The sequence below is a fragment of the Notolepis coatsorum genome (assembly GCF_963971535.1).
Source record: "Notolepis coatsorum genome assembly, chromosome: 11".
In the NCBI taxonomy this organism is placed as follows: Eukaryota; Metazoa; Chordata; class Actinopteri; order Aulopiformes; family Paralepididae; genus Notolepis; species Notolepis coatsorum.
In genome coordinates, this window is record NC_140175.1 from 74368081 (window position 1) to 74383622 (window position 15542).

The 15542-nt window shown below is 40.3% G+C and overlaps 1 protein-coding gene across 1 annotated transcript in view; it reads right to left on the reverse strand.

Moving 5' to 3' along the window:
* Positions 1–5510: 5510 nt before the first annotated feature.
* Positions 5511–15542, reverse strand: part of dbh (dopamine beta-hydroxylase (dopamine beta-monooxygenase)) — a gene marked incomplete at both ends in the record, with an annotated part of 102266 nt that continues 92234 nt past the window's right edge. Inside the window, 2 exons of the mRNA XM_084324960.1 lie at positions 5511–5603; positions 14831–14990. Coding sequence (XP_084181086.1) covers positions 5511–5603; positions 14831–14990 — 253 coding nt within the window. The remainder of the gene's footprint in view (positions 5604–14830; positions 14991–15542) is intronic.

Consider the following 15542-nt stretch of genomic DNA (forward strand, 5'->3'; position numbering starts at 1 on the left):
AGGTAATTTAAAGGGCAGTGAGGCAATTCAAAGGATTTGGTCAAAACATTGCTAATCTCATATGAATATACATATGATCCGATAACATTAACTATTTATGTTCTTACACAATAGCATTAAGTATTTATGTTCTTATTCAATGACATTAACTATTTATGTTCCTATAACTAAATAGTTATGAATCTGAAACCTGGTTTACACTGTCATTTGTTGGTATGGAAACCTTAAAAGAATGCCCTTAACAGGGTTGTGAGGGGGGCTAGCAAGATTGTGGGGGTACAATTTAGCTGTTTGGGTCATATATATGATGAGCAGGTGCTCAGGAAGTCAACAATTAGAGCAGACAGCCCTCACCCCCTAAATCCGGAGTATCAATTATTGCCTTCCGGCCAATGCTTAGAGACCCCTGTAGCTAAAAACAATAGGTATAAATTCTCATTTATACCTACCTCCATTCGTGCCATCAATGGAGGAAGCAGGAGAAGGTAGCTTTGAGGTGGGTTGGTGTGGGGATGGTTGTAGTCGCTTATTTGGCTGTTGTCATCATCTGATCCTGTGACCATACTGTATGTATGTCTGTCTGTCTTGTTTATGTATGTTTACTGTGTTTTTTTTAGTTCTTATTTATCTGCTGTAATAATAATAATAATAATAATAATAATAATAATAATAATAATAATAATAATAATAATAATAATAATAATAATAATAATAATAACTTCATAATAATAATAATAATAATAATAACTTCATTTTATATAGCACCTTTCAAAAGACCCAAGGTCGCTTTACATAGGGGGGGGGGGGATAACAAAGTAACAAACATAGTGGACAGACACAACATGAATTGCTCAGTTTGGGACATGCTAATAAACTTGACTTGACGTACACTGCTCGTATTCTCTCTCTCTCTGTCACGTACATTGCTCGTATACTCTCTCGCTCTTTCTCTCTCTCTCTGTCACGTACATTGCTCGTATACTCTCTCTCTCTTTCTCTCTCTCTCTGTCACGTACACTGCTCGTATTCTCTCTCTCTATATCTCTCTCTGTCACGTACTGTACACTGCTCGTATTTTCTCAATCTCTCCCTTCCTCCTTCTCTTTCTCCATCTTTCTTTACTCTCTCCTGTCTCTCCTCTCCCTTTCCCAACATCCCTCTTTTTCATCCTGTCTTTTTACCCATCTCCCTCACCCCTCTCTCTTTACCTATCTCCTTCATGTCTTCCCTCTTCTCTACTTCTCTTTATCCATCCTGCCCTCTCTTTTCTTGCTCTCTTTCTCTACCAGGTGAGTCCTGATTTCATAAGGAGTGGTGATTTCACCTTGAAGAGGATGGGGGTGACCTTATTCAAGCCTGTTATCAGCTTGATAACATCTAATACCATTATATGATGTGTAGTCAATCAAAATAACACTATCTTGGTTCTGTGATTCTTCTGGGAAACCCAGCATAGTTATATAGTTAATTAACTTTTAACTTTAAGTCATTGTCATGTGGAACATGTTACATAATGTCAATGCTTACATTGTTCATATTTGAGAGGGTGTCAAATACCTTTGGACCCAGATCAAGTATTGGTAGAGGTACCTTAACGATTATAGACCTCTTAATGACTGTAATTAATAGTGAAGATAGTGAAATAGTGATCTATGAATTCCATTTGTTTACATAATCATCATTACTTAATATATGCTAACAATTATCAATGCTTCTTCTAATGAAGAAGAATCATTCTTTGTAAGAATGGATTTCTAACTTTAGATTTTGTAGTATTTAACATAAACATATGAGTAAAAAGTACAATGTCACTGGCGCACAACACCTTGATAAACAGACAGCTACTAGTGGCTTCAAGTGCAAGTTATAAAGTATAAAATTATAAACTGCACATTTTACCCTTGTATGGGTGTTGATTAATAACAGCTACTAATCTGTTGCTGCAAGTTCAACATAAACTGTTTGCCAGTTGATTACGTATGATTTGATGATCAGCCTTGAAGCGTATTATGGGTTTGAAGGAGTACTGTATTTTAGACTGATAATGTGACTTATGTGAAACAGATTTATAAAACACTATCACTCTCATTCTTATATAATAACCTGATTGTACATTTTTCATTTTCTTTTTAATACCATACCGTTTAGAAGTCGTTTGTATTCTGTTGCAGAAGCTGTTGCATATGGAATTAACAATGTGAAACAGATTCGGCCTTACATATTCAGAAGTTGATTGTATTGTTTGTATGGAATGAGAAATATAAAACACTGTCCGTCTTAATAGGTATATTTCAGATTTATCCTGTTCACACCAAAATAATTCACTTGCCAAATAAATATCTGCGGAAATGTGTCGATTAATTTTTATTTTTTTGCTGCTAACAATTTATTTATCAATGAACACATGTAAAAACATTAAAGCAGGTGGGTCAAACACAGAGCAGAGGTCATAAAATGGCTGTAATGACATTACAAAGAAAATAGTTGTTGAATGTGTTCAGGTTTGTTTGTTGGTTAAATGGGAATCAATGCTCAGCACTGAAAAGTGTCAGACATGTAGCACATTGTATATATAGTTCACAAGTAAGAAATGATTATAATAATAAAGAAATTTAAACCACTTAAGTTGTACTTAAAATGTTTACTTAAAGGTATAATCTGTAATGCCATCAAACAGCAACCTCTAGGCAAAAGAGCCCTGTTTGGTATTACACGTTGTTTACTTTTTAGTTTTGGTCTGACGTGTGGGTTGGAGTTTAATAAGTTATTATTCTGTGAATTTGGCGGCACAGTGGTGTAGTTGTTAACACTGTCGCCTCACAGCTAGAAGGTCCAGGGTTCGATTCCTGCTTGGTGACCAGGTTTCCGCGTTGCCAGGTACCCAGGTGGGGTATCTCCTGTGCCTTTCTGTGTGGAGTTTGCAAGTTCTCCCTGTGCTTGCAACGGTTTCCCCTCCCGATAAGATAAACCCAATGGAAAAAGATCGCTAACGCTGTTGCGTCCCTGACGAAGACGGACAGGAGGATTTGGATTGGTCCCCGGGGCTCAGACCCACGCCGCAGCCCTTATCTGCTCCCGGCTGCCCATGGGGGGGAAGCACGACAGGGATGGGTGCGCAGAGACTCAATTTCATCGGCGACCCAAAAAATTGCATGTGTGTGTTCCTGTGTCAAAAGTCCAGTTTATTTATTATAAAAGATGTATCCAGACCTCTCTTGGCAGAGTCTGAGGTGTAGCCAACAGTAGCAATACCTCCCCTATACCCACTGAAATTCAAACTACACATCAGACAAAAACTGTAAACAAAGCGCAAAACCATGTTGTCATCTTGTGCCTAGAGAGGAGAGTTTGATGACATTACAGATTCTACCTTTAAGGTCTGCTTGAATATATTGAAATTATACTTTAAATGTATTTTTGGTTACTTTTATATTTTTAATTTTAAGTGTATTTAGATTATGTTTACATCATATTAATGTTCTATCAGAAATACATTGCAATATATAGGAAAGTTCATATTGGTAGATATGGCTTCTAACACACTATATACAAAACATATACTTTCAGTATGGAAAAATACAAAAGGTTTTGACTTGGGTTATGGTGGTGATGATGATGATGATGATGATGGTGACAATGATCAGCCAGAGCCTCATTCATAGTATTATGGAGCAGCCCTAGATTTTACATCCAAGTGACATCACTGATTTGAGGGTTCTCTCTGATTTCTAAATTTAGGAGTGTTGTGTTCACAAATAAGGGCAGTGACTGAAATCCCTCAGTACCTACACAATCAGACCGTACTGTCTGCTACTCAACCATCAGAGAGTTAAGAATACTGAACCTCTGCACTGAAAAGACCGTACTGCAGGGGTTTCAATTCAGACACTAAGACTGAACGATGTGATATCTTAAAATGGGTGAAATTCCCCTTTAAAGCCAGTGTCTCTTATGTCCTTTCTATAGGGAGGTGTAGTCTGACGTCACTGGTTGTTCCACGCGTATAGGGATTTATCATTGGGAAAATGGATTATCGGCTATTGTAACAATTCTGCAGCATGGAATTTGAAAAACGTTCCACTTTTGCACAAAATGAGTTCCCTTCTATCACTAACATTATAGTTTAAGCATTTTTTGTTGAAATAAAATTCAACGATTTTTTTTTAATGATTAATTGCGAAATATTTCATGTTGAGCTATAGATTGTGGATGAATAAGCACAGAAAGGTACACCATGCCAATGTTAATGCTGTATTTGTTTTAAACGAGACGATTTAGAAATGGGCAATGGGGAAATGCATTGGGTTGGACAGAGGGTGGAACACGAAAAACGGCAATGACGTAACCACTACACCTCCCTATAGATAACGATCATGATAAGTAGGTTTACTGATTTAAAGGTGAGCTGTTTGCTTGTGGTAAAATGGGTGGCATTCCCCTTGATTTAAATGGTAAAAGCTAAAAGGGAATGTCATTTTCACCTACTTTGCACATTTCATGAAAACATGGTTTATATTCACTTTAAATCCATGCAAATGCCTTTACTGTACATTGGAAGTGCACACAGAATAACAGCATTCCAAATTTCCTACAATCAAAAACCTGTGATTTGTCATGAAAAGAGCGGGTGTTGCCAATGTTTTGTATTGTATTGTTTTGTATTTGCTTTGTATACTCAGCATACTTATTTATTATCTTATTTAGGAGTATGTAAGTTAAACACATGTGTCAGTACTATGGACTGAAGTCTGGATTTCAGGAAGCACTACGTCAAAATGACGTCATCGATCCTAGAGCGATATCTTTTGGGGGGTGTCTCTGCATTGGTTCCTAACCTGGCACAGCACCCCGGTTCGTGAGATCATGCATGGTAACCACAGTGGTTCGGACTAATCAATGGCAGCTACGAGCATGGTTTAGATCCAATCACCTGCCAAGTATGTTTTAAACATTTTAAAAGGACGACTCCTTTCAGACGACTGATCTGCCGGGTCAGGTCAGTTGGCTCCTATTTACATTTTTCTAAAACATATCGTTCTAGGATTGATAAGATGTCATTTTGACACAGTGAAACCTGAAATCCAGAGTTTGGAGACCCAATCCACAATACTGACATTCGTCAAGCTTTTACTAAATGAGATACACCAGTATCGATGATGTCACTATGCTTACTGTCATTGATTGAAGTATAAAATAAAATGTTAAAAACTGTGCCATAATACATAGGCAGCATTTAAAGATGATATAGATGTTTAGCCAACAGTATGTTTATATTACCTTGTATCTCTGCCTCAGAAGATCATCGTCTTTAATACAATAATTGCACATGAGCAAGAGGAGGTTTAAATATATAATTACAAGAAGAACAGTAGAATAGTGGCGGTTATCAATAAACCAAGGAATGTCCTGCTCTAATATTCCCCAGATCAGAGGCCCCTTGCCTGGGGGTAGCGTGAGGTTGTGGGGTCTCTGTCTTGGGCTAGAGCAGGTTGAGTGTCGTAGGGCTTCTACTAGCTGTTTGGGAGGGGACCGCCCTCACAGGGGTAGCGAGGCTTCTGGAGCACTGAGGTGAGCACTGGTAGAGGCTGCTTGTCCCACTCACCCTGGAGAAACAGACAAGCACACTCTTTATTACTGATATATATATATATACTGCATACTGTGATGAGGGATTCAGCATGCCATGGAGCCTCACAACAGAGAGCTGGGAGAAACAGGCAGCATGGCAATAAATGAATGAATGAATGAATGAATGAATGAATGAATGAATGAATGAATGAATGAATTTATTCACACACACACACACACACACACACACACACACACACACACACACACACACACACACACACACACACACACACACACACACACACACACACACACACACACACACACACACACACACACACACACACACACACACACACACACACACACACACACACACACACACACACACACACACACACACACACACACACACACACACACACACACACACACACACACACACACACACACACACACACACACACACACACACACACACACACACACACACACACACACACACACACACACACACACACACACACACACACACACACACACACACACACACACACACACACACACACACACACACACACACACACACACACACACACACACACACACACACACACACACACACACACACACACACACACACACACACACACACACACACACAATATTACATGTACATATCTTCATGTGAACAACAACGACGCAATTGTGTGCATGTGCCAGGTCTCCCAAGAAGCTATTTAAAGCTTTTGGAGGGAGCCTGATCACAAATATAGACAAAATATAAACAACAAAAACAAAAACAAAAACAAAACATACAACGTAGGCTTACACACCTACCTACTAACTGACATACAACATAGATACATATATACAGACAATTTATATACCTAAGTTATGATTCTATTTAGGGATATGATTTAAGCAGTTCCTCTTTCAGTGATTTTTTGAATGTTTTGAAGGAATTAAGACAGTTTCAGACTCTCATCAAGCTCGTTCCAGATCTGTGGGCCCCTGCATGTTATGCTTAGACTAGCACATTTGAGTTTTCTCCTCTTGCCAAATATAAGATGCCTATTTCTTGTGTTGTGGATGTGCAGTGGACGGCATACTGGGACAAGCTCAGACAGTATGTGATTTATGTTGTTGACAACCTGATACATAATTGATGCGTTTTGGTGTATGTTAAACTCAGCGAGCCTCATATCAGGAGACCAAAGCGATGGAACAAAGGGCGTCAGCAATCAGCAGCCACGGCTGGTGAATCACCCACACCAGGAACTGATCAGGCCTCGTCAGCAGCCACACAAATGGAGGCTTCTGACAGCACATGGGGAGGTATCCCTCATCTTAATACATTGTGTAATATATACAGTATATGTATACACATATGCACACACACAGACACACACACACAGTGTACTGTGTACATATATAAATATACTGTTTAATACATAAAAAAAACAAGTGGTACATATTTTTCAACCAGTGTTATATACTGTAGCGTTGTTGACAATAACACAATTATCCTCCCATGGATAATAGTTTCTGTGAGTCTTATTCCAACTCTCTATGATAGGCGTTCAGTCTTATCCAGAGCAACTTACAAATTACAGTAGAGGAAAGCACAAATTGTGTGTGTAGACCTATAGCCAAAATACTGCAAGTAGCCCAAAAGTCAGTCTGTGGTGTGTCTGTGTTAAGCCCTCTTGTTGCATGTATGTTTACATGTCTGTCTATATCTGTCTGTCTATGAATGTCCTTTGACAACCTGTCTCTGTGACTCTGTCTATTGAAGCAAACATAAATGTACTCCACAATGCACACAATGAAAGGAAATGGGGCTAATGTTCAATCTGAACTATCCCTTTAACAGCAAGAGTGAAGAAGTGTGTGGTCTTCACATTTCAAATAGTTTTTAACTCACTCAGGAGCAAGAGCTTTGGAATGACCTGAATATAAGAAAAGTACAGACTCCACATGTAGGGTGGTTGTGTGTGTGTGTGTGTGTGTGTGTGTGTGTGTGTGTGTGTGTGTGTGTGTGTCCATTTAAGTTGCTACTCCTGATCTATATGGCACAAGTGTGTCTGTCAATCTATCTTGCATGTGTCCGTATATCTGGTCTGTGCATCTGTGTGTGCGTGTGTGTGTGTGTGTGTGTGTGTGTGTGTGTGTGTGTGTGTGTGTGCTCATGTGTGGGCATACAGTATGTGTGTCATATGTGTGTCAGTATGTCTGCCTGTGTTTGTATGGGTGGGTGGTTATGTGCATCTATCTTGCATGTGTGCGTCTGCCTGACCGTCTGTCTGGTTTGTGCATCCCAGTGTGTGTGTGTGTGTGTGTGTGTGTGTGTGTGTGTGTGTGTGTGTGTGTGTGTGTGTGTGTGTGTGTGTGTGTGTGTGTGTGTGTGTGTGTGTGTGTGTGTCAGACCATCTGTGTCCGTCTAGTTGTCTACTAAATCTCTGGCCTGCCGTCCAAATTATTAATGAAGTACTTTTAACAAAACCAGTTCAACAGAGTGTTTTACAGAGCACTAGACGTCCAGTTCATCTGTAAAGTACTTTTAACAAAACAAGCCTGACAGGGTTTAACAGAGCACTAGATGTCCAGTTCATCTGTAATGTACTTTTAACTAAATAAGTCTGACAGGGTTTAACAGAGAACAAGACGACACAATCCAACACTATTTACAATGAGAGAAAACAAGTACATACAAAGCTGAAGTGTGTTCCTATGTGTGTTTTTGAGAGAGAGAGATAGAGAGAGAGAGAGAGAGAGAGAGAGAGAGAGAGAGAGAGAGAGAGAGATAGAGATAGAGAAAATGTGCATGTGTGTGTGTGTGTGTGTGTGTGTGTGATATTCAAGCACATTTCTTTGTTTATATTATAGAATTATAGAATTCGGGGGTGAGAGAAAACAGGGTTCTGGGGTGTTTTTCAATGTATGTGATGTATAGATTGGGGGAGATGGTAGCATGTAACGGTGTCAGAGAGGTCGAAGTGCATGCAGACGGTGATAGAAGAAGCGGTTCAGAGGCATAGCCAGCAGAATGTTTAGCAGCCAGCAGAATGTTTTGAATTCCGATCTAAGACACAACAAGCTGATACCGTGGCAGGGCACAGAGGCAGAGCGCGATGGAGGTTTTGACAGTAATGAAACGTTTTAAAATGTGTGAAAGGTTATTAGCAGTTGTCATGACAGCGCATGACAACCAGAAGAGGGGCGGGCCGTCGTTGCTATGGCGAAGGTCCTATACATCTAACAGTGTTTCCGGGTGTAAGCCAGACCAAGAGCGGCTAAGGGCAGACTACAATCTGACTAGGACTGAGAGACTCTCTCCTCTCATCACAGAGAGGGGGGGGGAGGAGGAGGAATGACACATCATCATTAGCTTCGGCTAACGGGAGAAGGGTTCTGGCTACGACCAGGCCTGACCACCATTGGACTGAATAGCAGAAGGACGATAGCAAGGACGATACAATTGGTTCCCATCTGATTATGAGGTCTCTGTTTATGTAAATAAACACTGCTTCTCCTTGTAAGGTATTACGCTGTGTCAAAGTGTCGAATTCTTACGAAGGTGGAGAATTCTTATGGTTTGCGGATCGCACTAACGGGGAGAGATAAGGATTGTATCAGCCAGTATATGAGACGTCAGGACCATTAAAAGTACACAACGCAGAGGAGTGGATGGAGAGAGGATAACACAAGCCAAACAGATGAAGACGTGATACTGGCCGATTGATCAGAATCTAACAGGGGGTAGACTTACCCCGAAAATGCGGTGGTTACAAAACGCTTGGTTTATGTCCGGCAAAGTAAGAAGCTGTGGTCGTTACAGAAACATGTTTCAGTTTTGGTAAAATAGACATAGGGGGTCCTTACCTTAGCCAGAAGGTAATCCAAAAAGAATAATTATAATGATCCCATCGGCGAGCGCGATTACTCGTTTATATGTAATTACACGTGTTTACGGGACAGTATAGGTTTTGAGGCGAGCAGATCTGTTTGCGATTGCTTTGCAAGAGCTCCTCCCCCTCAGAGCGAGTCTTGATAGTCCAGTTAATTCATTGTCCGTCCTGATCCATTTCTTTCTGAGTTCAAAAGGTAGACGATACTGCCATCTGGTGAGATTCGATCGGCATTGCAATTCCAACGTACTGTATGTAGCTGTGCAACAGTGATTCAGAGAGCTCCAGCCGAGTGTGTAGAGCGAGGATCAAAGGAAAAAGATCAAACGATCTAATAACGAGTATTTGGCGGTCAAGCGTTGGCGAGCAATAACAAGTATACTCGTTATTGGCGGGGAATGAGTTAAAGGAACACGCCAACCTTTTGGGAAATTCGCTTATTTTCCATCTACCCTGGAGTTAGACAAGCAGATACATTGGCGGGGAATGAGTTAAAGGATCCCTGGCAGTTTGCCTACAAGAAAAATAGATCAGTAGATGATGCTATTTCCTTAGCTCTTAATCAAATCAAATCAAATCAAATTTATTTATAGGGCCCGACAACACACGTTAATGTCCCCATGGGCCGTACAGGTCTTCTTTAAACAAGTCAAGAAGAAAACATAACAATAAGTCAAGAACAGAACAAGAACACCATAAGGTCCAAACATTTTTAGATGAATGCAAATAAATGAAAGAATGCAAGCACTCCCAGACATACCCCACGCGAAGGTAAGGAAAAACTCACTAAAACCTAACAATAGGGAAAAAAGCTCCACAGGCAGTGTGGAGGAGAGAAACCTTAGAAGGGCCATTCAAGGGGGGATCTCCCTTCTTAGATGTTGGTACATAATCCTGTGTATGAACACTTAGATAAGAAAAACTCCTGTTAGAATTTTTATCGATTCTGCTTTTAATACTGCTTTTAATACGCTTATTCCATCTAATCTGATCCACAAACTTCAGTGTCTGGGTCTATGTGATGCTGTCTGTGAATGGATTCTTAGATTTTTTTTGAGACCCCAAAGAGTCAGGATTGGAAACAACATGTCTGATGAAATTGTTTTAAGTACTGGTTCGCCACAAGGCTGCATTCTCAGCCCTTTACTGTTCTCTCTCTGCACTCATGACTGTACTGCTTCCTATGATAACAATCTGATAGTAAAGTACGCTGATGATACCACGGTCATTGGGCGTATAAACTCAAATGACGAGTCATTTTACAGATCAGAGGTGCAGAACCTAGTTAGGTGGAGTGAGACCCGTAACCTCACCCTGAATGCTTCCAAAACGAAGGAGCTAGTCATCGATTTTAGACGTAGCAAGGTATCCCATCTCCCCATTACCATAAATGGCTCAAAGGTGGAGATGGTGAGCAGTTTTAAATTTATTGGGGTCACTATTTCAAATGACCCGAGCTGGCACTCCAATACCAGAACCATTGTTAAAAAGTCCCAGCAACGTCTTTTCTTTCTTAGGAAACTGAAAGAGTTCACTAATAACAGGGTGATTCTACACAACTTCTATCGCTGTGTGATTGAGAGCGTTCTTACTTCCTCCTGTACTATATGGTTTGGTAACATTACAGACCAGGAGAAGAAATCTCTGAACAGAATTGTGCGTCTCGCATGCAAGACAATCGGGGTTAGCCTGCCAGCTCTAGAAGAGATATATGGTGCCAGGCTGCTTTCCTGTGGCTCTGGCATTATCAACGACCCCTCTGGTCACCCAGCCGCAGCACCCTTTGTCCCCCTCCCGTCGGGATGACGCTACCGCTCTATCACATGCTCTACCTCTCGGTTTACTAAGAGTTTCTTCCCCAGTGCTGTGCGCAGCCTGAATAACTCCGGTTGTGGAAGTGCTGTTTTCTGTGTGTCTGTGCATCACATCACGTACGTTGATTATGCACTTTTACTGTAAATTGTGCCTCTATGCATTATGCACTTTTACTATGATATGCAATTTAGAGGATGTTGATATCAACTTTAGCATTTGTCCTTTTATACTGTCTGTGTTTTATTTCTTTTATTTTTTTTACTGTTTCTACTCTGCTCCTGTATTGGATTAGTTGTACTGTAGACACACAGTGTTTGCTCTGTACCTGTATTCCAATGTAGATTCGTCCATACATGGCAAATAAAATCTCTGACTCTGACTCTGACATACCCTTTTCTTCTCTGTGTATGCATTAGGCTTAGGGAACAGCCACACCATTAGCCTAGCTTAGTGTCATTCACTGGAAGTAGGTGTGCCAGTGTAGCCTAGGTCCCAACAGTCACGAAATACACTCCAAATACAACTCCAAAACTTTCCTGTAAACATGTTGTGACCTGTGTATTTACCATGTGGAGAAATGTAAAAAATAATTTACATTTTAGTTTTCTAAGCAGATATATACTGGGGATATTTTTTTGCCAAACCGCTGCTGCCTGGGCACAGTGATTTCATCACCTCAAAAGCCCTGTTGTTTTTTTTTTTTTTTTAAGGGTTTTTGAAGTAAGCCAATTTCCCAAAAAGTTGGCGTGTCCCTTTTACTGGTGAACACGGTAAAACCCCGTTAAATGCCACCACCGACTTCAATGATAGCGTTGTGAACGCATATTCTCTCTCTTAAATTATGGCTATGTGTCTAATCGTCGTTTATCAATGACTTGTTTGCAGTCAACATTGTCAAAACGGATTGTTTTTTTATCGGTTCATTTCCGTTTTATAGCATTTTGAAAAGCCCTCATTTTCAAGGAAAATATAAAGATTCCGTGATAAAAGGCATTTACTGGAATATTCTAGAATACACAAAAACGTTGAAATTTTTCGGCCTATTTATTAATCGTTTTCAAATAAATGCTAGATTATCGATAGTATATGTGTACTTATGCACGCTATAGATGCTGGCTGAAAAATCTATTCTCTTATTTCCTCATCAGCGATCACAGCCACACAGCCACACACATAATAGGGCAACCGCTGATATCTCCGTGAAAACAGGTCTGATTATCCTAAGACTGGTAAAATAGATTCCTTACCTGAGATCAGATGTTATCCAAAAAGATTATTCCAATTCCTGATCGCCATTCCAAATATCGATCACGCTTATTGATTACAGTGTTGGTACTGTAAATACATAATCGTCGCTGTTCTGAGGGCCGGCGATCACTTGGTCTCTTCAGATGCCTTGACGGAAATTTTTTATTAGCAAACTAACCACTCCCCCTGTATCAGTCTGAGCTGATGGGGTGCAGTTACACAGGGAGAGACGATAGGGGGCGGTATCTTCCCAATTGAGCTTAGAGAGACTCTGCAGCACTAACCCGAGGCTCGATTGATGAAATATGAATTCAAATCGCCAATAAAAAAAAATACGGCAAACAAACAACATTTGTCGTCGTCGGCACTCAATGGGGGGTCTGATAAAAGGAGATATGTCGTCGCTGGCACTGAAAGGGTTAAGCCCGATCAGCCCGGTACCGGTATGAGATTTATTTCACGTCACAAATAGATCAATACAGTCCGTATTAAGTGATGTTGCATTATGTTTGTGCGTGTGTGTGACCCGAACCAGCAGTGAAAGTGTATATTTTCAACACTATGTTTATTTACCAATGATTTTAAGTGTTTTAAGCTAAATATGAGCTTATAAAAATATCTGTGCATTGCACCGGAAACCGGATGATTTAGACACAAGGACATGACGCCGTCATGAAATCGTTGTAGTCCTAAGAAAGAGGAGAACCAGGGCTTTCGATGGACATCGAAATGTCATAAAACTACACTACCCAGCTCACACCAGTCGCAGTCAAAGCTGCAGCCGCTTGACGTGAAAAATAAATATTGATGTAAAAAACGTGATTATATCTCATGGGTCGAACAAACCGCAATGTTATTGCCATAAAAGTACCTTTCTAGACGTTTCTGTGAACGTCTAGGAAAAAAACGCATCGCAATCCGGTAGAAAATGGCGGAGCTATGGACATAATACAAAAGTAACTGTACTTACAGTAGATTTAATTTACAGTCTTTGCTGCCCTGTAACGGGCGCCGAGATGTGGGCCGATCCATAGATATATGACTTGGCCATAATAAGGTAATTTATAGGTATGATATTCGATATTTTATATTCATATTTAAAATGTATCCGAATGGCAAAATGCAATACTGTATCTACAAAAAAAACTGTAAATCATCTGCCCTTTATTCATTAGCTTAGATTAGTACTTTTAGTACACATGATCTCAAGAAGGTGCTGAATGAGCTCAGTGGCAATTTTTCCACTTTTGGTCAATGTTAGCATGATGTTATTCACCCTCAAAGATGGAAGAAGAAAAAAAATAAGTATATTCTCCTTTGGCTCATTACAATTTACTCAAGCATAGTAACAGACACAATATGTCTGACACTGGGAATACATTCCCCGAGGTCCATAGATGTCCCTAGATACCAAGAACATGCAAATGGACCTTGTAGAAGTGGAGCAATCTTCCATCTTTCTTCGCTATCAGCTCTATCTTTAATCTTTCAAAATGTTCAGTTGCTATCGCTATCAGCTCTATCTTTAATCTTTCAAAATGTTCAGTTGCTATTGCATGCACTCATCTGTGTTTCACTACACACTTGAGTGCATGCTTATCAACTGTTAGTCTGCAACACTACTATCACCGACATCTAAGAAGGGAGATCCCCCCTTGAATGGCCCTTCTAAGGTTTCTCTCCTCCACACTGCCTGTGGAGCATTTTTCCCTATTGTTAGGTTTTAGTGAGTTTTTCCTTACCTTCGCGTGGGGTATGGCTGGGAGTGCTTACATTCTTTCATTTATTTGCATTTATTTTAAATTTGTTGGACCTTATGGTGTTCTTGTTCTGTTCTTGACTTATTGTTATGTTTCTTCTTGACTTGTTTAAAGAAGATGTGTACGGCCCATGGGGACATTAACGTGTGTTGTCGGGCCTTACAAATAAATTTGATTTGATTTGATTTAGTTAGGGATGTACTTTTAGGCGAATTTAAAAAAAATATGGCTAGGGCTTAAGAGGTTAACCAAGTACAGTAAATATGTGCGTACATGTATGTTGTGTGCGTATACATGTGTGTACCTGCATCTGCAATGGTGACAGTATGTCCCTTGATGTATGTGGACATAAATGATTAAAATGTGTGTGTGTGTGTGTGTGTGTGTGTGTGTGTGTGTGTGTGTGTGTGTGTGTGTGTGTGTGTGTGTGTGTGTGTGTGTGTGTGTGTGTGTGTGTGTGTGTGTGTGTGTGTGTGTGTGTGTGTGTGTGTGTGTGTGTGTGTGTGTGTGTGTGTGTGTACTCACAGGGAACATACGTGCGCTGGACTGATTACAGTGCATGGAAATAGGGGCTGAATTGTAGAGGGAGTCTAGGACCTCGGTACTGAAGGCGTCCCAGTGCAGCCTGGAGTACTGTTCTACAACCCCCACGTTAGCACACACACACGGGTCCTCTCCTTGGAACCTAGAGGGGGGGGGGGTTAGAAAGAGAGGTGGTTCCAATGAAGGTTGCACTGATACTGATTCTGAGTCCTAAGCTGTCAGTTTCGGCCCGATACAGAGTACCGATCTGATCCATTGCTTTTACTGAACAGTATAGACCATCAGTTTGGGGTCAGTGGACATAAATCGCCAGGCTAAATTGGCCAGGTCTTGCTCGAAAAAGAGATCTTTGATCTCAAGTGACTACCTGGTAAAATAAAGGTAAAGAAATAAATAAATAATTATTATTATTCTTCTGTGTCAAAGATGCAGCAAATCAAGTCACTTTCCTTTGATTTATGAAATGTTAAAAAAAAATTGTATTGGGGATATTCTGATATCCCATACCAGTATCAGTATTTTAGCCTGGTATCAGACTGATATTGCATATCACTATCAGTATTTTAGCCTGGTATGTGGTATCAGACTGATATTGCATATCACTATCAGTATTTTAGCCTGGTATCAGACTAATATCCCATATCAGTATCAGTACATGTTTAGCCTGGTACCAGACTGATATCTGATCAGTATC